The 22872-nt window shown below is 41.3% G+C and overlaps 1 protein-coding gene and 1 non-coding gene across 2 annotated transcripts; one reads left to right on the top strand and one right to left on the bottom strand.

The window, feature by feature from the left end:
* Window positions 1–6915: 6915 nt before the first annotated feature.
* LOC118661480 (PC-esterase domain-containing protein 1B-like) lies at window positions 6916–8136 on the bottom strand. Its single transcript, XM_036319581.1, has one exon. The coding sequence runs from the start codon at window positions 8134–8136 to the stop codon at window positions 6916–6918; it is 1221 nt and encodes a 406-aa protein (XP_036175474.1).
* A 14337-nt stretch (window positions 8137–22473) lies between these two features.
* Window positions 22474–22597, top strand: LOC118662330. The gene has a single exon (XR_004969713.1). It is a non-coding gene; the product is annotated as a small nucleolar RNA SNORA28 (small nucleolar RNA).
* The last annotated feature ends 275 nt before the right edge of the window (window positions 22598–22872 follow it).

The following is a 22872-nucleotide window of genomic DNA, read 5'->3' as shown; positions in this document are numbered from 1 at the left end:
AGTTTAGTCTTCTTTAACTGTTTCCTGTAACTGTAGAAAGATGTCTGATTATTTTAGCGCTCAATTTTTGTGATGCTATAAGATATTATTTCCTAAGTCTGGATGGTCTCAGCATTGGCAATTTGATTTTCAGAAAGGCCAGACAGAATTTATAAAGAACTGGGGAAAAGATTTAATTTGCCATGAAGATACGTGACTCTTACCACCTCTTAGGGAATTCCTTTCCTTTATTCGGCTCTGACAGATGCAAGATGCATCCACTGCTCAGATGCGCCGTGTGAAGATGCTTGGAAATGAGTCCTCTTAAGTTCTGTGTCATTGTCCTAGGTCTCCTCACGCCGTCCTGCTCTTGAGGGGAGAGAGCGGTGGTAGGAGATAAGGAATAGTCAGTGAGTGAAGAACTATTTCTTTCCAAATGAACATTCAAAAAGGTGAGATGGAATTTTGTTCTGTTTTATATTTTACTAATTAATTACATATATGCCCAAGTAAAACTGTAGTCCAAAGAACCTATAACAGTTTTTAGAAAGAAGAGGACCTTAGAAATCATTAAATCAAAAGCTGAAAGAAAAGCGGCTAACTGAAAAGCAGCCCCTGTAGGAATATAAGATGCTAATTTTTAGAGGCACTCAGCAGTTAGAAAATCAATTTTTCCTAACATTGAGAATTATTGAGTGGCTGAAAAAGCATCTTACTCTATGAAATATAGTCACTGTTTAGTGCCTCTCCATTTTATTTACTATTTAAAGCACACAACAGCTAGTTAACCAACTACTTATAAAATATATTTAATGTTTAGAGGCACTCAGTGTGGTTATAAAATGATTTTAAGGGTATACAAATATGGTACGTTAACCACACTTCATGAACTATGGTTCCCTCTGGAAAAACAAAAACGTTTTCCCTGGCATCCTGCGGCGTTTCATCCTGAAGTTTGTAAATGACCCATACTGCTCAAACTGGCTGCCTCACTGGCTTTTGATGCCAGCCACTTTAGAGCACACACCAGAAAGATCAATATGACCCCTATTACATAATCACTTATGTAAGTGATAGAGCACCCTGCACTCAAAGGCTGTTAGACTTGCCGATAAAGAACTGCTTGACAGATGCAGTGAAAGTAGGCAGCGTACACAAAACCCCAGCAAAGAGGGTGTGAGGGCTGTAGTCCTTTCTCCGTCCTTGGTGGATTGATGGGTGCACTGTGACATGAGATGCATTGAGATGAGCTTTGGTCCCTGCCATGGGTATGCAGTAGCAAGTTTATGGGCCTGTGAAAACGTGGGGAGAGTCTAACAAAGGATGGGAAGACAATGGAACCCTTTTCAAAGTAACCTGCAACAGAGAATTATGACAAGTAAGACATAAGGGGGCCCAACAGAAACTTAACAGTGAGACAATGTTCAACCACATTTATTTTTATGCAATATCCTAATTTCCTGAAAACACTCTACATTGTAATGTGTTAATCTCCCTCTTTCATGATTGAAACTCCATGACATTGATTATTGAGGCAATGTGATGGAAATGTGGCCTTTAACTTCCTGTTCATATAAGAAGCTGAATGTGTGTGATGTTCCCTTTGCCATGAGGCCTGGCAGAAGAGCATCTAGCCCAGCCGTGGGCAAACTACGGCCCACGGGCCGGATCCGGCCCATTTGAAATGAATAAAACTAAAAAAAAAAGACCGTACACTTTTATGTAATGTTGTTTACTTTGAATTTATATTAAATTCATATATAATGAATTTATATTCATTATATGTGTAAATTTATATTTCACACAAACACTCCATCCATGCTTTTGTTCCGGCCCTCCGGTCCAGTTTAAGAACCCATTGTGGTCCTCGAGTCAAAAAGTTTGCCCACCCCTGATCTAGCCCAAGATGATGACCACACTTAAAACAGGAAAAAAGGATACAAAGACAGAGCCTGAGGACAGGCTGGCGTAAATCCATACTTTGTCACATCACATAGAGGACAATTCTAACCAGGGTTAGTTGATAGGGAAGTATATTAATTTTTAAAGCAAACATTAAAAATGCATAAACTATGAAAGAAAGAGACAGTATTAAAGAATAAAAAACACAAGAAGATTTGTGAAATATTATTCAGGGAGTATTCTAGCTTGCATTGCAATATGCTTCAATTCTCTGGGACATTTTAAAACGTGCTAGACCAGACTTCTGGCTTCTGGTCCAGCGTGTAAGGAGTTCGGAAGTCATCACTCCATTCTGACAAGCAAAACGCTGAATGAACTGAAAATCAACAACTCTTCTTAGATCTGTCAGAGAAGTAAGGTCATAGGACAAATCACTGTGAAGAGACAGGCAGATACAGAGAATCACAACTTACTGAAACACAAACTCATGAGCAAAATCTTTGTAGGAACCAGTACTAGGGTAGGAAAACCTAAACTGTAATTGAAAGTTTGCTAGAAGCTCAGTATGAATAAATCTTAAAGCCATTGTCTCCAGGAGAGCTCAGTCTTATGGGAGTCCCAACACTTTTGTGAGTTTTTCCTCCAGGAGCCCTACCAGATTCTCACAGTGAAGATGAGAGAAAAATCGTCCCATGATTTTGGCAGGGGAAAGGAAAAGTAGCAAGACTGAAGTATGGCAGAACTCTCTGTCCTTAACAGGCCTGCCCTCAAGAAAAACTTTTTTTTTTTACCAGAGCCTAATTGAATGGGATATTTCAGAGCCTAAGCAACTTGACAGAAAGGAAATATCCAACTCCAGCCCCTCTAATCATCCTGTCCCATCTAAGGCGGTGTGTGTGTGTGTGTGTGTGTGTGTGTGTTTGTGTGTAAATGAAAAGTATTTATGAAGGTCTTAGTCCAGAGGCTCAGGTTTACTAAAAGACTGAGACCTAAGTATAGTACTAAAGAATGCTTCCTCCCCCAACACTCACCCTACCCATATAATGGCTTATTTATCAGTTTCTTTACCCGGTACATTGTGTCTAGCTTTCAATAAAAAAAAATTACAAGGCATATTAAAAGGTAAAAATAATAGTTTAAAGAGACAGAACAAGCACTAGAACCAGACTCAGATATGTTAGGGATGTTGTAATGATGAGACTGAGAATTGAAAACAACTGTGATGATTAATATGCTACAGGCTTTAAAGGAAAAAGCAGACAACATGCAAGAACACATGGGTAATGTAAGCAGAGAGACAGAAATTCTAAGAAAAAAATAAGAAAGAACTGTAGACATAAAAAATGCTGTAACAGAAATAAAGACTGCCTTTGATGGGCTCATTAGTAGACTGACACAGCTGAGAGAAGAATCAAGGAGCTTAAAGGTATGTCAACAGAAATTCCAGAGCTAAAAAGCAAAGAAAATAGAGGCTGAAAAGAATAACAGAATATACAAGAACTGTGGGACAACTACGAAAGGGATAACATAGGCATAATGGGATAACAGAGAAGAAGAAAGAGCAGAAGAAACAAACAAAAAAATTTGAACCAATAATGACTGACGATTTCCCCAAATTAATGTCAGAAACTAAACATAGATCCAGGAAATTCAGAAAACATCAAGCAGGATAAATGTAAAAAAAAAAATCTACATTTAGGCATAATCATATCATATTTAAACTACAGATAAAGAAAAAGATCTTACAAAAAGCAGGAGGAAATACCTTACCTATAGAAGAGCAAGGATAAGAATTAAACCAAACTTTTCAGAAATCATGCAAATAAAAAGAGAGTGAACTATATAAAGTGTCGAGAGCAAAAATAAACACTCTTAGACTTCTCTACCCTATAAAATTATCCTTCAAAATGAAAGAGACATACATTCTCAGGCAAACAAAAATTGAAGGAATCTGTTGCCAGTAGATTTACTTTGAGATAAATGTTAAAGGTTTTCAGAGAAGAAGAAAATGACATGTCAGAACCTCAATCAGTATAAGGAAAAAAAAGATCATTAGAGAAGGAATAAGTTAAAGCAAAATGAAAACTTTTATTCATAACTGTTTGACATTACTGCAGATCTTGTGTACATCAAAATAATAAGATTAAAGAACATTATGAACAACCCTATTGTCCACAAATTTATTAATCTAGATGAAATGAACCAATTCCTTGAAAGACACAATACTGGCAAAAGTCATACAAGAATACACAATCTGAATAGACATATAGTTATTAAAGAAATTGAATAAATAATCAATAACTTTCCTAAACAGGAAGCATCAGTACCAGATAGGTTCACTGGTGAATTCTACAAAACATTTATGGGAGAAATGATTACAAATTCTCTCCAATTTCTTCCAAAAGTTAGAACCAGAGGGAATACTTCCATACTTATTCCATGAGGCCAGCATTACCCTAATCCCAAAACCAAAGACTTTACAAGAAACCAATATCTTTCAAGAATATAGATGTTATAATACTGAAGAATGTTAGTAAGTCAAATCTAAAGATGCATAAAAAATTATGCACTGTGACCAAATATGATTTATTTCAAATACGCAAAGCTGGTTCAACATCCAAAAAACAAATTAATGTAATCCATCACATCAACAAGCTACAGAAGAAAATTCACATGTTCATACCAACCCCCAGTTATGATAAAAACAGCCAACCAGAAATTAGGGAACATCCTCAACTTAATTAAAAAACATACACAAAAACCTACAGTTAACATTTTACTTAATGGTGAAACTATAAGCTTTCTCAGTAAGATTAGGTGGAAGGAAAGGATGTCCCTTATCACCACTCCTTTTCAACATTATACTGGAAGACTTAGAGAATGCAGTAAGATAAGAAAAGGACAACTGTACTTGTTAGCAGATGACATGACTGACTGTCTATGTAGAAAATCTGAAAGGATTAGTAAAAATATTCCTGGCAGCAATAAGTGATTACATCAAGGATGTTTGATCCAAGGTAAATATACAAATATGAACTGTTTTTCTATGTACCAGGAATAAACAACTTGAATTAAAAAATAAAACAAACCACATTGCCATTTACATTAGCACCCCCCAAAATGAAATGGGTATAAATCTAAAATATATATACAATATCTAAGTAAAGAAAAACTATAAATCCTGATGGAAAAAATCAAAGACCTAGATACATGGGGAGATATTTTATGTACACAAGTAGATTAAAAATGTTCAAGATGTCAATTCTTCTGAACTCGATCTGCAGATTCAGTGCAATCACAATGAAAATCCCAGCAAGCTATTTGTGGATAGTCACAAACTCATTCTAAATTTTTTCTGGAGGCAAAAATTCCAGAATATCCAATCTAATATTGAAGAAGAACAAAACTGGAGGACTGACAGTATCCAACTTCAGGCAACAAATGGTACTAGATTAAATGGCTATCCACATGAAAACAAATAAATCCAAACAGACTTTACACCCTTCACAAATATTCACTCAAACTGGATCATGTGCCTAAATGTAAAATGCAAAACGAAAAAACCCCGAGAAAATAAAACAGGAGAAAATCTTGATGATCTGGGGTTTGGTGATAACTTTTTAGGTTCAACACAAAAGGCACAATCCATGAATGAAACAGCTGCTAAGGGGGACTTCATTAAAATTAAAAACTACACAGCTATAAAAAAAAGAAGGAATTCTTACCTTTTGCAACAGCATGGATGTAAGTGAAATAAGCCAGACAGAGAAAGACAAATACCATATGATCTCACTTATATGTGAAATCTAATGAACAAAATAGAACCACAGGCATAGATACATAGAACAGACTGACAGAGGTCAGAGGGAAGGGAGATGTGGGGAACTAAAAATTGTACAGTCATTTTGGAAGGCAGTTTGGCAGTATCTTGTAACACTAAACATACTTTTATCACACAATCTAATAACCATAAAAAACTTACACACAAAAACTTGCACATGAATGTTTAAAACAGCTTTATTCATAATTTCCAAAACTTGGAAGCAACTAAGATGTTTCTCAGGTAAATGGACAAACAATGGTACATCCAACAATGGAATACTATTCACCACTAAAAGGAAATGAGCTATTAACCCATGAAAAGACATTGGAGAACATGAAATGCATATTACTAAGTGAAAAAAAAAGCCAATCTGAAAAAGTTAGTTACTGTATGATTCCAACTATATAACATTCTAGAAAAGACAATATTATGGAGATAGATGTGAATAGGTGGTTGCCAGGGATTGGACAGGGGTTGGATGAGTAGAGAGGAATTTTATGGCAGTGAAACAATTCTGTATGACATCATAATATCATACATATAACCCACAGAATGTACAACAGCAAGACTGAAACTTAAACCTAAAAAATGGACATTGGGTGATAACTATGTACAATGTAGTTTAACTGAAAAATAACACATGTACTACCTAGGTGTGGGCTGTTGACTGGGAAGTACATGGAAACACACTAAAGCTGCATTAAAAAATATTTCCGTTTCTAACAGAAAAAAAAAATCATTCATTAGTGAATAGAATCCTTTTTTTTTTTTAAGGATACATGTTGTGGAAGCACAGGCAATTTTAATTAAAGAATCTTCAAGACTGCTTATGGTGGAAACTTTGAGTTTTTTGTTCTATAAATGTATGTAAACACGAATGGCAATACTGTACTCTTAAAAGAAATGCTTCGGTAATTTTTAAGGATCAAAATTGTATTTTGGTGGTTGTTTTTTTTAAGGAAGAATATCTATGGAAAGAATACTTACTATTCCAAGACATATTCAGTTAAGACATGTGTGCGTGTGTTCATTTAGACTGCACTTCTGCAATAAGTGCTCTGGAGGCTCTGGCAACGAAGACTGGGTGAGAATGTTTCCTGGTGAGAGTAAGAAGCCCAAGGAAACCTCACCATGGCAGGGTTGCTGAAGACGAGGCCTGAGTGAGGGACGCCTGGCAGTCTGTGCAGCCCACTGACTGTGCTGTGGGGAGCCTAGTTCTCGGTCTGGCCATCCAGGCCTGGCCCCTCGATGTGCCTTCTCCGCTGCCTGCGTGGCCTGCCGAGGTGCTGGAGAGGGTAGGGAGGAGACCCTCTGCTCTGGGGCTGGATAGAGACTCTGCGGATGGGACCCAGGCGGTGCTCCAGGCCAAGCCTCGAGTTGGTTTCGAAAGTATATTCCACTTGGAGCGTTGAAAGGCTATTGTAGAGCTGCCGGGGCTGCAGAGAATGGAGGGAGGGCGCGAAGGTGCTTTGGCCGTAGGAAGGGAACAGAGGTCGAGGCTGGGCCATGGCCGAAGGTAGCGGGGTGCCCAGGAGGGAGGACCTGGATAAGGCCTGCTGGCCGGCGTCCCCTCGGCTCTCCCGGTGCTGCCTCCCTCCGGCCGGACCTGCATTTCCGCTGCCGGCGGTCCCCTCCCGGAGCCACCGGCCCACGGGGCAGCGGCGGGGCAGGTCCACCCCCCAGGCGTCGGCCACGTGCGCCAGCAGCAGCTGCGAGAGGTGGCGGTGCGCGCGCTGGTCCCAGTGCACGCCGTCCCGCTGCCGGTGCTGCCCCGCGTGGCGGAAGTGGAAATGGAGGTCCAGCACGTCGAAGCCGTGCCGGCCGGCCGCCACGGAGCTGTAGAAGTTGGCCTCCATCACGTCGAGCCGCAGGTGGGCACCCCGGAGCCGCTGCTCCGGCAGCAGGAAGCCGCCCGACACCACCTCGGCCACGGGCATGGCCGTGTTCCACACCAGGAGGCAGGACGCGGGCAGCACCTGGCCCAGCAGCCCGAACAGGCTGTCCAGGTCCTCGCGGTAGCCCCTCCGGAAGTCCGGGCCGTACCTCGACAGGTCCCAGAGGCAGGAGTTGACCACCACCACGTCCGGGGCGTGCTGGCCCCCGCGCAGCTCCTCCAGGACCTCCACGGCGTAGGGCGAGAACACGCGCGTGAGGAAGTAGAAGCGCAGCAGGTGGTGCGCCGCGCGGTACTGGCGCACCTCGCGGTAGTGGGTGCCATTGTGCATGCGGCCCCAGCGGCCGCCCTCCAGCAGCACGTCCCCCTCGAAGGTCAGCTCACCCTTCGTCTTCAGCTGGCTGGTGGACAGCAGGACGTCCTTCTGCAGCAGGACCACCAGGTCCTTGTACACCGCCCGCTGCACCGAGTCCCCCATGACCACCACGAACTTGTTGTGCAGCAGCTGCCGGACTTCGCAGGAGCTCAGGTGGGCCATGTGGCGGCGGGCCGGGCGGCCGGGCTCCGGCCTTGGTTCCGCGGTGGGGGCGGGAGCGCCCTGGAGAGAGGGCCGCGGGCGGGGGTGGGGTGGGGGCGTTCTGCCCGGTGCTGGGGGAAGGGAGGAGCCGGCAGGGTCCCTCAGCCCAAGCGGAGTTGGGCCCCGTATGTGCGTGACCTCTGAACCGCGGAGGCCCCTGGTGCGGGGCTAGGCTCCACCTGGCGGAGTGGAGGCGCAGGACCCCGGCGGGAGCCTGCCCCTCCGACCCGGTGAGCTCTGGTTCAAAGCATCGGCGCGCATGTGCGTTCATCCCAGCAGCCCAGGCTTGGACGGCTACTAGTGTATACTTAGTTTATACTTCCAGGCGCATCCAGTTTGCCGCCCGCTTTTGTTTTGTCGCTGTCTCATCTGGGATGTCTCTATGTCTGGCTTTTGCCTTCTGTATGTGCTCCCACGGCTACTTAAGACTTTCTTCATTTCTTTTTTTCATTGTTATCGTGGTTCTCCTGTACTTGTGGCATTTGGGGCATGGCCCTACTGGGAGAGAGTTGCGACTTCCAAAGGGAGAACCACACTGGGGACTGATCGATAGCCAGGATTTCCAAGCTGTGATTGCTAAAGTACTGTGCAAATACTACGCGATTTAACTCTGTGTTTGTTTGCTTTTTTTTTTTCGTGGATTCTCATCCACTTGTAAGAAATAATAGAGAGATTCCCATACGCCGTTTATCCACTTTCCCCCATGAATAACATCACGGAAAGCTAATGATACAATGTCACAATCAGGGTGCAATATGCGTGCTCTTTCCTCACTGCATTACTCCTTCCTGTCTCACTCCGCTATGCCTGGCGACTGCTAGGCTGTTCCCCATTTCAGAATTCTGCCATTTTGGGAATTCTGTATAAACGGAATTGTACATTATGTAACCTTGGGGGTTGACTTTTCTCTCTCAACATCATTCTTTGGAAATTCACCCAGGTTCTCTGGGTTTGCATCCAACATGTCCAGTTTATAAACCCTAACCACCTTTCGTCTGCATTAGGAAGTGAGTTTCCCAGGGGCACAAATGTGCCAATATTCTGTTCCCTTTTTATTTGCTGAGCACTATTCTATGACATGGATGTACCGCAGTCAGTTTAACCATTCGCCCTTTAAAATGTCCTTGTTGGGGTTGTCTCCAGTTTTTGCCTGTGACAGATTTCGTAGCTGTGAACATTTCAGTGCAGGTTTTGGTGAGAACCTGCAGGTTTTCATTCCTCTGGGATAAGCCTAGAACTGTGATTGCTGGGTTGTATCATGGTTGAAAATGTAGTACTTTAAGAAATGCCTGGACTGTTTTCCGGAGAGGCTCATTTTATATTCCCACCATCAAGGGCCAGTTTATTTCTGTGGGATATAGATATGAATAATCTGGGTATTCATTTCTGGTTACATAAAGCCTTATCTCCTTCTTCCTTGGATATGGGCATAGCTTCAAGCTGTACCATGCAGGCCTCCTCCATCTTTAGGCGTGGATGTGAGCTTCTAGTGTGTGCAACCTCAGCCTCTTCATTTCGATTGGGGATGTGGGCTTCCGCTTCCTGCTGAATAAACCCCGATCTCCCTCTCTGTATCCTTGGTCTGAGATGCAAACTTTTTGTACCAATTTTTAATCTCCTTTAAACAATCTCCTTTTAAAATGCCCATATGATAGTTATATTTATGTCATGAAGATTTTCATATGAAGTAACTGCCTTTAGAGCCGCAGTAGTTATTTTTAATTATGAATGTGAATATAAATTCACAAAATCATAAAATTCATGAAATATCATGCATAAGTATTGTCAAGAATTGTGCTTGTCTATATGTCAAAGGAAAATTCATATTCTTTCAATATTGCTTGCTTTCTGTACATTTTAAAAATGTTTTTATTGATTTCAGAGTGAGGAATGGTGAGGGAGAGAGAGATAGAAACATCAGTGATAAGAGAGAATCAGCGATGGGCTGCCTCCTGCATGTCCCCCATTGGGGATTGAGCCTGCAACCTGGGCATGTGCCCTGACCTGGAATTGAACTGTGACCTGCTGGCATCTGAGGTGGTGATACATATTGATGTTTGAAACTTGCCTTTCCATGTTTCCTACGTCTTACAGATGTAGCTCATTCCTTTGAACAGCTGAATAATATTACATTGAAAGGATGTACTACAATTTATTTACATAATGTCCTAACAGCAATAGTTTTGGTGATAATGAGGGGAAAAGGAAATTAGGCAATAAGATTGAAAAGGGCATAACATGAAATCTAAGTCTTGAGGTAGGCCATGTTAATGAATTATCTCCAACCAAAACTCAGCCTTTACTTCAGCCTCTATCTAATTTCCTGCTGGAACTTTCCAGTTTGTTTCTTTAATTATTCTGACATTTTTATATAACCTAGTCTTTTTTTAAAAAAATCCTCACCAGATTATATCTTTCCATTGATTCTTAGAGAGAGTGGAAGAGAGAGAGAAAGAGAGAAATATCAAGAGAGAGAGAAAGAGAGAAACACACTGATTAGTTGCCTCCTGCGTCTGCCCGGAACCAGGCAACCAAGGTATGTGCCCTTGACTGGAATTGAACCTGGGACCCTTTGGTCTATAGGCCAATGCTCTATTCACTGAGCAAAACTGGCCAGGGCTAGTCTTTCTTTTTTTGTAATTGTTAATTCTGAGCATGGGGAACCTTTGATGATCCCTTGGAAAAACAGACTCCTTCTCCTTTCTACTGAGGGCATTTGAGACCATAGTTTCCTGCTATGATTTCTCTAATAATCAGACCTGTTTATTTTTTCTCTTCTAGTATTTTCTTAAACTGTCGTTAGAATCTTTCTTTTGTTTTCCAGTACTGCCAATTTTTATTTAAATTAAAAGTTTCTTATAATTTCAGTGTTATGAAGAGCAAGAGAAAAGTAGAGAATTGTGTTTGTTCTGCTATCTGAATGCCATCCATTTAATTACGATATTGTGGAAATAAGTATGTGATCTTGTGCAATTCATTTTACCTTGCTAAGATTGTTTCCGTAAGACAGTGTTGGCAGCATGGGTAGCAGGAAAAGTAAATGATCTCCGAAGTAATTTTCGCCTCATTACAATGTATGACTCTGTGAATCTATGATTAGAAAGTTAAAACAACTTGTTAGCACATTATATTAATAGAAAATTTTTTCTTATCCTGGTCCTCTTTTCAACACTCTAATCCTTCAAATATTTCCCTGTGCTTCAGCTGCATAAAAATATTAGTTAAGCCCTGGCTGAGTTGCTCAATTGTTGGAGCATCATCCCGTACACAAAAGTTGCAGGTTTGATTCCCTGTCAGGTCACATACCTAGGCTGCAGGTTCAATCCCAGCTGAGGCACATAAACAGGCACCTGATCAATGTTTCCCTCTTACATCAATGTTTCTCTCTCTTTCTCAAGTCAATGAAATCATATCCTTGGGGGAGGATAAAAAAAATCAGTTAAGAAAAGAAAGGATGAAAGGAAAGAAGGAAGGAAGGAAGGAAGGAAGGAAGGAAGGAAGGAAGGAAGGAAGGAAAGAAGGAAGGTTGGTTATATTGTTTGTGTGAGTTTAATTTGGGTCTATAGTCCAATTGTTTTGTCCTCTGTCATAAATAAAAATTTCCAATAAAGATCAAGAATTTTTATTTATTCATTAAATAAAGATAATGGCATAGATAAAAGGGAGATAAAAAACCTTGCTTGAAATGGCAAGAGGCATAGGTAAAATAAGTGTTTGTGTTTCCTCCTGAAAGAAATAATCTGGGATTAGAAAGACAGGTTTGAGCCCAAATATGATAAAGTATTAGTTGGGGGGAAAGAAACTCATACTACATACATGACGTATGAAGATATCCACATCATGGCTGTAAGTGAAATTACAAGGATTAGGCACATTCTGTTTTTAAATTCCACTATGAAAGATTCACTACTAAGTTCTTCTGCTTTTAAAATTTAAGGTTATTCTCGGTTTAGGAGTTAAAGAGTAAACCAGATGAAGGGTAATTAACATAAGGAAGAAAAATGATAACAGCCTTAAAAAGAGTCCAGTACTGAAGGTTTAGAGGTTTGGTCTGATCAGGAGATGAGCACATTGGTGAGGAGGCCTTTCCGAACTCATATCCTTATCTCCTTTCCCTTCCTGCATCACCTAAGCTCCTTTCCCTGTTTTCGCTTTACAGCATTTACCACGACTGCCTGACATTTTATAAATTGTTTATTTGTTAGTTACCTATCTCATCAGGACTTAAGCTCCATGAGAAAACGGCTTGTTTCTATTTGTTGTTGTATCCTCAGTTCTTAGAACCATGTTGGGTATGTGGGTAGTACTCAAGAAATACTTATTGAATGAAAGAAACAATGAACAATGGAAGGTCGGCACTGGAAGTGATCTTAAAAAACGACTTTAAATAGCCATCTAATGCCGGAATTGCCTAACTCACATGTCTGCTGAAGAGTCATCTAGACTGTGCCACTATGTCATTCATGTTGAGTTATGGGAACCTCTGCTTCCCAAGGCAGTCCATTTTGTCCTCAGAAAATTGGACCATTAAAAACAGCTGGCAGACTTTCTTGTAAATGATCCTGTTTTAATTTTTGAGCAAGTAAAAGACAATGATAACAATTCCTCCATATGGCAGTCTTTAGTATATTTGGATACTATTACTCTCCTGAATTATAGTCTCTTATTATGGGCTCACAATCTCTACAATTATTACCACTAAGAAATAATTTCTATTCTGTGCCAGTACACGGCTCTGTCTTCAAATAGGCCTAGCAAAAATTTCTGTATGTGGTCATAATGCGTTCCTGTGGAAAGATAACTCCCTTCTATTCTAAAAGGCAGTGAACTTTTGCTTCTAGAGTCCCGTCTGGGTGGATTCTTAACTCTGCAAATTCTGGGGAAGGCACTAAGAAGATAAGAGTTGCCCGTGTCCCATCACATATAACTTTGATCCCATCTATGTCCTTTGCTCTTTTGTTTGATGAATGAGCACTGATCTCAAAACTATCAAATTCAAATGGTCATTTTCATCAGTTTTAAAGCCAGATTACCTTTTGTCACTGGTCCTACTTTTAAGTCCTTTTCCTATCGTAGTTACTCTTCTCAGAGTCCATCCCAAGTCATCTATGACATTCAAAATAAACCCAGTTCTAGGTGTGGTTTGATCCACACAATCCCAGGTTTGGATTATCACCTCCTTTGTTCGGATAATGCTGCCTAAACCCTAATCTGCTTTTCTGGAGGATCCACCACATTCATGACTCACATTGACTTACCTTCCATTCAACTGCCTGAGTCATTCGCATTGTGTTTCCTGTCCTGAACCTGTGCCACTGGCTTTTTGAACTTGAGAGCAAATCCCAGGATTTACTGCTATTAGACTTATTTGATTGCTCCACTGGCCAAGATCTTTTTATCCCATTGCAACAGCTTGTCAAGACCTTCTTCGGATTCTAATTCTTTCACCCTGGTTAGTCACTGTCCCACTCAGCAATCTGTAAACCTTGCTTTCATAGTATCTCTTCAAGTCTCCAAGTCAGTAGTCAAAATGCTCAACTGGTTAGGACTGAGCGAAGGAACTGGGATACACAAACACCTGCAGGCTCACCACAATCTGGTTTTCAGTAGACTTTGGATATAGTTGTTTAACCTATTATTGATCCACATAGTTATTTTTGCTTCTAGGCCATTTTTCTCCATATTGTCCAAAAGGAGTTCCTGAGACATTGTTTCAGACACCTTCCTGAAGTCCTTATAGATTAGCCTTACCGTGTTTCACAGATTGAAGAGCAGAGTACTTCACAGAGGCATGCAGGATTGTCTCCTGCCTCTCCTCATTCGTGCTCCACCCTCCTTTGTGCCCCTAGATGTTGTCCTCTATGCTCTGTATTAAGTGGGTTCCATTGTCCTGCATGGTCAGGATTTGTAGAAGTGCAGAAGAATGAGATTAAGGTCTGTATTTCCCCAGATCTGTCTCTTCACAGCCACAGATAATCAATGGCTTAGTTATAAGTATCTATGTTCTTTTACCAAAGGCCTCAATGTCTCTCCCAGGGACTCTTCTTCAACTAAAGACATACTGCTCCCTACAGGTATGTGTACATGAAACCTAAGGGTCAAGGATGACTGCAATGGGCTTGCAGGTTGTGTGGTCATATCTAGCCCTAGGCTTGATTTAGCACTCTGCTGTCCCTGTCTTGAAATGTGTAATAACTTTGGAATAAAAGGCTTTGCATATTCATTTTCTCCTCAGCTCCTTAGTCTTTTGTTGGGTGCTATTAGATCTGAACAGTTGATCGCTATCCCTGTGGGTTTTCTTTAACCCTGCTCCCATGCTCTTGTGAAGAGTCTCTTCTGTACACACTCTTCAGTGATCCTCTGGTTGTGTGTGCCATCTTTTCAATGCCAGAATGCCAACTAATACAGAAAGAAATGAGAACAGTCTAATTTCTTTCTGTGAGCTTTTATTGGCTCCTAGTGATAATTGCTTTTTTAAGGGTCTCTAAACCTATCCTATCTAATAAAAGAGAAACATGGTAATTAGCCATACCTCTGCTACCCTTCCCATTGGCTAATCAGGGCGATATGCAAATTAACTGCCAGCCAAAATGGCGGCCGGCAGCCAGGCAGCTTGAAACTAACATGAGGCTTGCTTGCTTCAGTGACGGAGGAATCCAGTGTTCCCCGCCTGCCTTTCCAGCCTCTGAGCTTGCAGTTTGAAACATTGTTACAAATATAGAAGCTAAACAAAATCCCAGAAACCTGCTTTCAGCCACCCGGGATCTCAGAGCTGGAGGTGAAACAGTGTTTCGATTATCGAACCCCAAAAAACCAGATACCTGCTTTCAGCAGCCGAGGCCTAAGAGCTGGAGCCAAGCCTCAGAGATAAAGCTGGCCCAGAATAAAAAAAGAAAAAAGAAAAAAAAGGAGCAGTTGGGAGCTTCAGTCACACGCCAGCCTGAAAACAGCCCTCAGCCCCTCACCCAGACTGGCCAGGCACCCCAGTGGGGACCCCCACCCTGAAGGGGGGTGGCAAGCTGCAAACAGCCATCATCCCCTCACCCAGGCTGGCCAGGCACCCCAGTGGGGACCCCCACCCTGATCCAGGACACCCTTCAGGGCAAACCAGCCAGCCCCCACCCGTGCACTAGGCCTCTATCCTATATAGTAAAAGGGTAATATGCCTCCTAGCACTGGGATCAGTGGAGCTTCGAGGCCTCCCGGCACTGGGATCAGCATGACGGGGCAGCGCCCAAACCCCCTGATTGCCCTGCAGCTCTGTGTGTGACAGGGGATGGGGCCACAACCTTCCTATCTGCCCTGCTCTGTTCGTGACAGGGGAAGGTGCCCCAACCCCCTGATCAGCCCTGCTCTGTGCCTGATAGGGGGGAGCTCCCCAAACCCCTGATCGACCCTGCTCTGTGCGTGACAGGGTACGGAGCCCCAACCCCCTGATTGGCCCTGCTCTGTGCGTGACAGGGGGTGGCGCCGCAACCTGCCCATCGACCCTGCCTTGAGTGTGACAGGGGGCGGTGCCCCCACCTCCCAATCCGCCCTACCCTGAGCGTGACTGATGGTGGCATCACAACCTCCCGATCTGCCCGGCTCTGTGCATGACAGGGGCAGCGCCCCAACTCCCCAATCAGCCCTGCTCTGAGCCCGACCAGGGGCTGCACCTAGGGATTGGGCCTGCCCTCTGCCACCCGGGAGCAGGCCTAAGCCAGCAGGTCGTTATCTCCCGAGGGGTCCCAACTGCGAGAGGGCACAGGCCGGGCTGAGGGACCCCTCCTCCCCCCTGAGTGCACAAATTTTTGTGCACCAGGCCTCTAGTCTATACTAATAAAAGGGTAATATTCTAATTAGACTGGACATCTTCTGGACATCCTTCTGGACAAAGCTATGGTGGCGGGGGCTGAGACAGAAGTGGTTAGGGGCAACCAGGCTGGCAGGGGAGAGCAATTAGGAGTGACCAGGCCAGCAGGGGAGCACAGTTAGGGGCAACCAGGCCAGCAGGGGATGGAAGTTAGGGGTGACCAGGCTGGCAGGGGAGAGCAGTTAGGGGTGACCAGGCAGGTAGGCCGAGTGGTTAGGGGCAATCAGGCAGGCAAGCAGGTAAGTGGTTAGGAGCCAGTGGTCCCGGACTACAAGAGGGCGGTCCGACTGTGGGTTTAGGCCCGATCTCCCAAGGGGTCCCAGAATGGAGAGGGTTCAGGCTGGGCTGAGGGACACCCCCCACCCCGTGCACAATTTTTGTGCACTGGGCCTCTAGGTTTTGTATATAAAAGATTCTATAATCTTGCTGAAATAAATGTGACTCTTTCTTGTCTCTAATTTAAGTTGGTTGGTATTTGCCTTTCTCCAGTTTTATCTTCTTTATTGTTCTCCATAGCCCCTCAGAGGTCACTGCAGATATTTGGCTTAATGACCTTATTTGCAAATTCCTTATAGACCTTTAAAGATGACTCAAGCCCAGGAGATGTGGCCCAGGAGGTCATGGTTCAATTCCTGGTCTGGGTACGTGCCCCGGTTGCAGGCTTGGTCTCCAATAGGGGGCATGCAAAAGGCAGCCAATCAATGATTCTCTCATCATTGATGTTTCTTTCTTTCTCTCTCTCTCTCCCTTCCTCTCTGAAATCAATAAAAATATATTTTAAAAAACAAAGATGATTCAAGGTCTGAAGCTTACCTGTCCTTCCCCAGCTAGAGTTCCGATTAATTCCCTCTTACTTACGTTTTGTCTTTTTCAATCCACAGAAAGGTTTGCTTTCTCTTTTGTCATCAGTGAAAGTATTAAATGGCCTCAAACAGAGAACATCACCTTCCTTGCCTTCTACTTGCTCTGATCAAGGCTTAAAAGACTTTTAATTTTCTAAATGTATTTTTTGGTAAACTGCAGTTTATTTGGTGCTATAGACTTCCTGAAACCACCTATCAATTCTGTGTCACTCTCTGATAGGAATTCTTGCCTATGTTTATTTTAGTTCTTCTGTTGAACATGTTGAGAGGACACATATATTAACCTACAAATTCAGAGACATGGCAAGCCCCCACTTGCCTCTAGCTCTATGAAGGAATAATTCTTTATTCTTCTTGCACATTTAAGGATTGGGCTTTTAACATTTTGATTTGGGTCCTTTGAACAGAGAAAGACCAGATTGATTTTCAACAGAAAAAAACTTAGAAAAAGAGTGGTTATAGGCATTCCTGTTTGGATTAAAAAGTGGAAGGGTTTTAGGGAAGAGTTTTAGAGAAGGATCCAGGAAGATGGTAGGTGTTAAGAAAATAACTGACATGAATGTAGGTAAAGAGTAAAGAGAAGATACATGTCATTTTCATATATTGTCTCTTAAAGAGACTTCTATAAAGACCTGAATCACCTTGCCTTGCTTTCTTGGAGATGGCTGTGTTGCATATAGCATTATGCTCAGACCAACCGTGAGAAGGGCCAGGTATGTTTGGGTTTATATATGTGTATGTTCCTTAAAAATCTGACCTCCATAACCACATTGATTTCTGTAGACTATATGGTCCATTTCTTCCTCTGTGGCTTCATTTGCAATTGCACAGCTAGAATTACATTTATGTGAACTCCTGGAGTCATCTCACTATCTCCTGGAATTGACTCAGTATTTCCTGGCATAAAAACCAAGCCTACCTTTTTTTTCTCCTAAGTAAATATTTAATTTATTTTTGAGTTGATATTAAAAAAAATATTTACTCCCTCTACTGTTTCACAAAAAGTCCACATTTAGTTTTTTGTTTTAAATAATGGATATGCTCATGTCATAAAATAGTAATTGACTCTCTTCACTTTTAAAGGAAGGAATGCTATCTTGCAGTGGCATTTACCAATCCCAGACTAATTAGATGACCTGCTATTTTTTATTGTTAGCTTGCTGTGCAATTTTACAGTATCTCATGATGAAAACTTCAAATTAAAACAAAAATTATACATCTGTAGCTATCTGAACCTCAGTTTTCTCATTTGAACAATGGAGATTTTTACAACTGCTCAGGGCTTCAAAGATTGTTGTAGTGATCAGGATATAAAAGTAGTAAGAAAATAGCCCAGCCAGCATGGCTCAATGGTTGAATGTTAACCTATGAACCAGGAAGCAATGGTTCAATTCCAGGTTAGGGCACTTGCCCAGTTGCGGCTCCATCTCGTGTAGAGCATGCATGAGGCAGCTGATCAAGAATTCTCTCTCATCATTGATGTTTCTATCTCTCTCTCCCTCTCCCTTCCTCTCTGAAATCAAGAAAAATATATTTTTAAAAAGCAGTAAGAATATAAAGCTTTACTTAGATGCAAAGCAATACAAAGGTAGTGATAGGTGCTAATTCACATTAATGTAGAAGAGGAAAATGGTGTATATTATCCTTGCCACTCTAAGACAGAATCCCTGTCCTTAAATTTACCCACCAATTTAAATATAGTTTTCACTATATTTATATGGATTTCAGCAAATTTTAGCTTAAGGTAAGTACTGTCATTTTTGTCTACGAGCTCAGCTTTAGTTTTGAATTTAATTCATTCTGAATAGAAAACTACAGCAGTGATCAAAGGCATAATTATAACATATTTATAGCCTATTATTATTATAACATTCTGAGGTAAAGGGCAAAAATTTCACCCAGTGAACTTGTTCTTCCTGTTACTGACACAAGATTGAGACATTTAAATGCTAAGACATAGATCCCTGAGGCAGAACATAAAATATTTATAATGAAGGGAGTATGGACCAATAAATTTCTGTTATGAATGTTTTTAGCTGGAAGAAATAATAAATAACCTTCTACAGGCAATATTTCAGTTTGCATTTATTGTACCTCATCTCATCAGGTTTTCAGGAAACAATAATGATTGCATAGTAGGACACTAAATTACTCTTACGTTTAATGAGCGATTAAACTGTTAAGCTTTGATTAAGATATGAGTCTCACTAATTAGACTGTGAGATGCAGTTTGCTTGGAAAGTCATAGTTTGTGATAGTGCCAATAAAGACATTGTAGTTTATATAATTTCTATTAAAGAAAGAAAAACTTAAGATATATGTGATCTTTGAAAATAAAAAGGAATACCAAACTCTTAGGCTCGTGGGGAGAGAGGAAAGGAACAGAATTTAAACAATAAGGAGATGAATTATATAGTCAGCATGTCTTATCTGTAGTACATTTAAATTGTTTTAAAAATTGGTACGGGAAATGGAAATTAAATTTTATAAGATTATGCATATAGAATTGCTAGGACATGTTATGGTACTTGGGAAATAATGCAGGATTGGGTGTCAGAAAATTGAAATTAGAGTTCTGACTTGGTAGCTTACTAGCTGTGTGACTCTGAGCAAATCATTTATCTTCTCTGGTTCTTCTGTTTCTTTATCTGTGAAGTAAAAATAAAAAGACATATCTGGCATAGTTGTTGTAGAGGTAACATGAGAGAGCTTAGTTGTTTCAGCCTGGGTTCTCAAGGAAGCAAGTCTTTTGTTGGCATATGTGATCCTGGGAACAGAAGGAGTGAGGGACATGGAATCCAGGCTAAGAAAGAGAGAAAGTCAACATCAACATGCCAGCGGTCCATTGTTATAAGTGCCTACCTTTTGTATCACAAAATACAGCCTTACCTAAAATGTGATTCAGGACTATCTGTCTAGGGCAGTGGTTCTCAACCTTCTGGCCCTTTAAATACAGTTCCTCATTTTGTGACCCAAACATAGAATTATTTTCGTTGCTACTTCATAACTGTAATGTTGCTACTGTTATGAATCATAATGTAAATATCTGTTATGCAGGATGGTCTTAGGCGACCCCTATGAAAGGGGTAGCGACCCACAGGTTGGGAACCGCTGGTCTAGGGGAAGAAAGAAATAAGAATTTATTCATCACTCTTCTTCCCCCATTGGTCACTCATGGGCTATCCCAAAATCAACATGTTGAAGGGCTAATCCCAATATTGCTGAACATCACACTGTATTTGGAGATAGGACTTTAAAATGTGATTAAGTTAAAACGAGGCCTTTGGGGTGAGCCCTAATTCAACCTGACCTTGTCCTTATGCGAAGAGGAAATTCAGACAGAGACACACCAGGGGTGCGTGTACACAGAGGAAAGACCATGTGAGGCCACAGAAAGAAGAAACTATTTGCAAGCCAAGGAGAGTGGCCTCAGAAGAAACCAAATCCAAGGTCACCTTGAGCTTGACACCTCTAGCATCTAGAACTGTGGCTATACATGTATATTGTTGAAGCTACCCAGGCTATGGTAATTTGTTTTGGCTGCCACAGGAAGCTAGCACGGGTGTTCACTCCCCCACACTGTGGGTCATGCATGTGTGAGTGGAGAGTAGGTTCCCTTTCTGTCCTCAGCTCCAAGTGTCAACAGAGAAACTCTGAGCGGAAGTGAGACATGGGTTTCTGGGGCAGAGGGCTGTCCAGCAGCACCTATGGGGTGCTGCCCAGAGTCCCCACAGGTTAGGTGGTCATTTGGGCACCTGAAATGGGATAGATGACCCAGGGAACCCAAGGAGACGCACAGGCGGTACTGATCTTGTATGCAGAAGCATTTTAAAGATTTTCATTAATAATAATCAAGGATAAAAGTATTGATTTATAAATAATAAATCAATAAGATTGATTGATTTAAAATCAATAAAAGTACTATCATTATTGCTACTTCATGTATTTATGTTGGGTTCATTAGGAGTATAAATGGTTTATGAGCTCATAATTATGTTATGTATTTTGTTTTAAAACATACTTATTAGAGTTCTTCTGAGACCAAAGGAAAATAACAATTTTCCTCCAGAAAGCAAGCAAAAATTAGTCTTAAAAAAAAAGTGAACAAGCTGTATACTTGAAAAGATAAAGCATTCAATTCTGGCATTGCTTTCACTGATTGTATGTGTGCCCACTTCCCCTAAAATCCATAGCATCAGAATTTAGCCTTCAAGTTCCATGTACCATGGTCTATTGCAAAGAATCCTGAATTGGACATACTAGGGAGATGAGTGATTTTCTTGGTCACACAAGGCGTGCATATGGTTATAAGTTGGGTTACATGAGACCACGAAAGCTTTCTGTTATATTTGTGGAGATGTCGGGAAATATCTCCATATTTCAGGGGTGGTTAAAGGGTTTGTGGATTGGTGAAGTGAGGAATGAAAGGAAATGTGGTTTCTGTGGGTGAAGAAATGGAGTCAGGAGTCCTGAGTGCTCTGACACAGACATGTGTGGAGGGGCTCGAAACATGCTCATGCAGAAACCAGCAATTGAGAACCTATCACTTTAGCCCATGGACACAAGCAATAGGGTGGTGAAAACCCAGAGGGGGGCGGGTGTAGTTAGGCCTGGGAAGAAGGGAAAAGGGGGAAGAAATGGGAGATATCTGTAATACTATCAACAATTATATATATATATATATATATATATATATATATATATATATATATATATCTATATCTTTAATAAAAATATTTTAAGAGACAACAAAAAAAGAAAAAGAAGAAAGCGGATCAGTTTTGAATTTCCCATGCCAAAAAATTGGACACCAGACATGTTCACGTGCACATTCTGGTCTCAGAAGAAAACAGGCTGAAATTCATCCTCAAAGATAGTATTTAGTAGAAGTCAAACTGGTGTTCATACCAAAGACTGTCAAAATGTTGCTTACTGAGGAGCCTGATAAATGTGGGTAAGATGAAATGTGAACACTCAAATTGTAGGCTTTGCATAAGTCATCATTTAATAGCTACCTTATTTACCTAATGCTACCTTATTTACCTAATAGCTGAGAAGGGAAAAGCAAGAGGAGACAGATGCGTTTGCTCACCCGCCGCTCAGCTTTGTGTTCACGTCTGGCTGAAAGCCATTTCCAGGTGTTTGGTGTTGAGCCAAATCCTAAAGTTAGACATTTAGCACAGCCCTTGTTGAGACACAGGGGTGATGTAGACAAGCTTGCTCAGTCCTTGGCCCTTGACACTGCTATTAGGGCCTCTCTTAGGGCTGTCAAATTTACCCACCAATTTAAAGGGAAATGAAATAAATAAAGAAGAAATGTGATCAGAAAAAAGATAAACTAGTAGACCTAGATATTAAATCAAGGTCTCCCTCTCACTGTATTGATTACTGACAAATTTTAAGTTCTTAAAAGAACATAAAACCATGGAATTAGAGTGGTGCTTTTATCGTTTTTAGGGTTTGGTTCAAATCTAACTCTGCATGTGCTTATAGATATAGGACATTGTAAAGATAAAATCTGGACAAGCAGAACCAGAATTTGAGACAGCAAGATTTTTTAAAATGGGAAAATGCCTTTGCAAGCCACACTCTGGCAGATGATCAAAGTGGTCCTACATAATTTGAGCTTGCTATAGCCACAAAGTCTAACCTATTCTCGTGCTCTCTCCTCTATGAGACAGGCCATCATATAGACTTAGACAGAGTTAAAAAAAAAATAAGTGTATGACTGTATGTGAACTTATCAGATTATAGAATCCAATCCTCAATTTTGCAGATTCAGAAACTCTATTTTTATTTTTGGTACTCAAGAGGGTACTGCAGAATGATGCTATAAACTAATTCCACAATAGAATGATATCTAATATGTGTTACAATCAATTGTGATTAGTTTGTCACTTACATTGACATGTCTACTTGATTCATATCTGTATATTATAGGATAAAGCAATTTTAACAAGAGCTTATCATCTAGATGGG

Source organism: Myotis myotis, unplaced genomic scaffold (assembly GCF_014108235.1).
Source record: "Myotis myotis isolate mMyoMyo1 unplaced genomic scaffold, mMyoMyo1.p scaffold_m19_p_8, whole genome shotgun sequence".
Taxonomy (NCBI): Eukaryota; Metazoa; Chordata; class Mammalia; order Chiroptera; family Vespertilionidae; genus Myotis; species Myotis myotis.
This window is presented reverse-complemented; position numbering and strand designations above follow the sequence as displayed.

What these genes read in the sequence shown, in the direction of transcription:
- LOC118661480 (XM_036319581.1), bottom strand. Translation starts at nt 8,136, where the DNA reads ATGGCCCACCTGAGCTCCTGCGAAGTCCGGCAGCTGCTGCACAACAAG.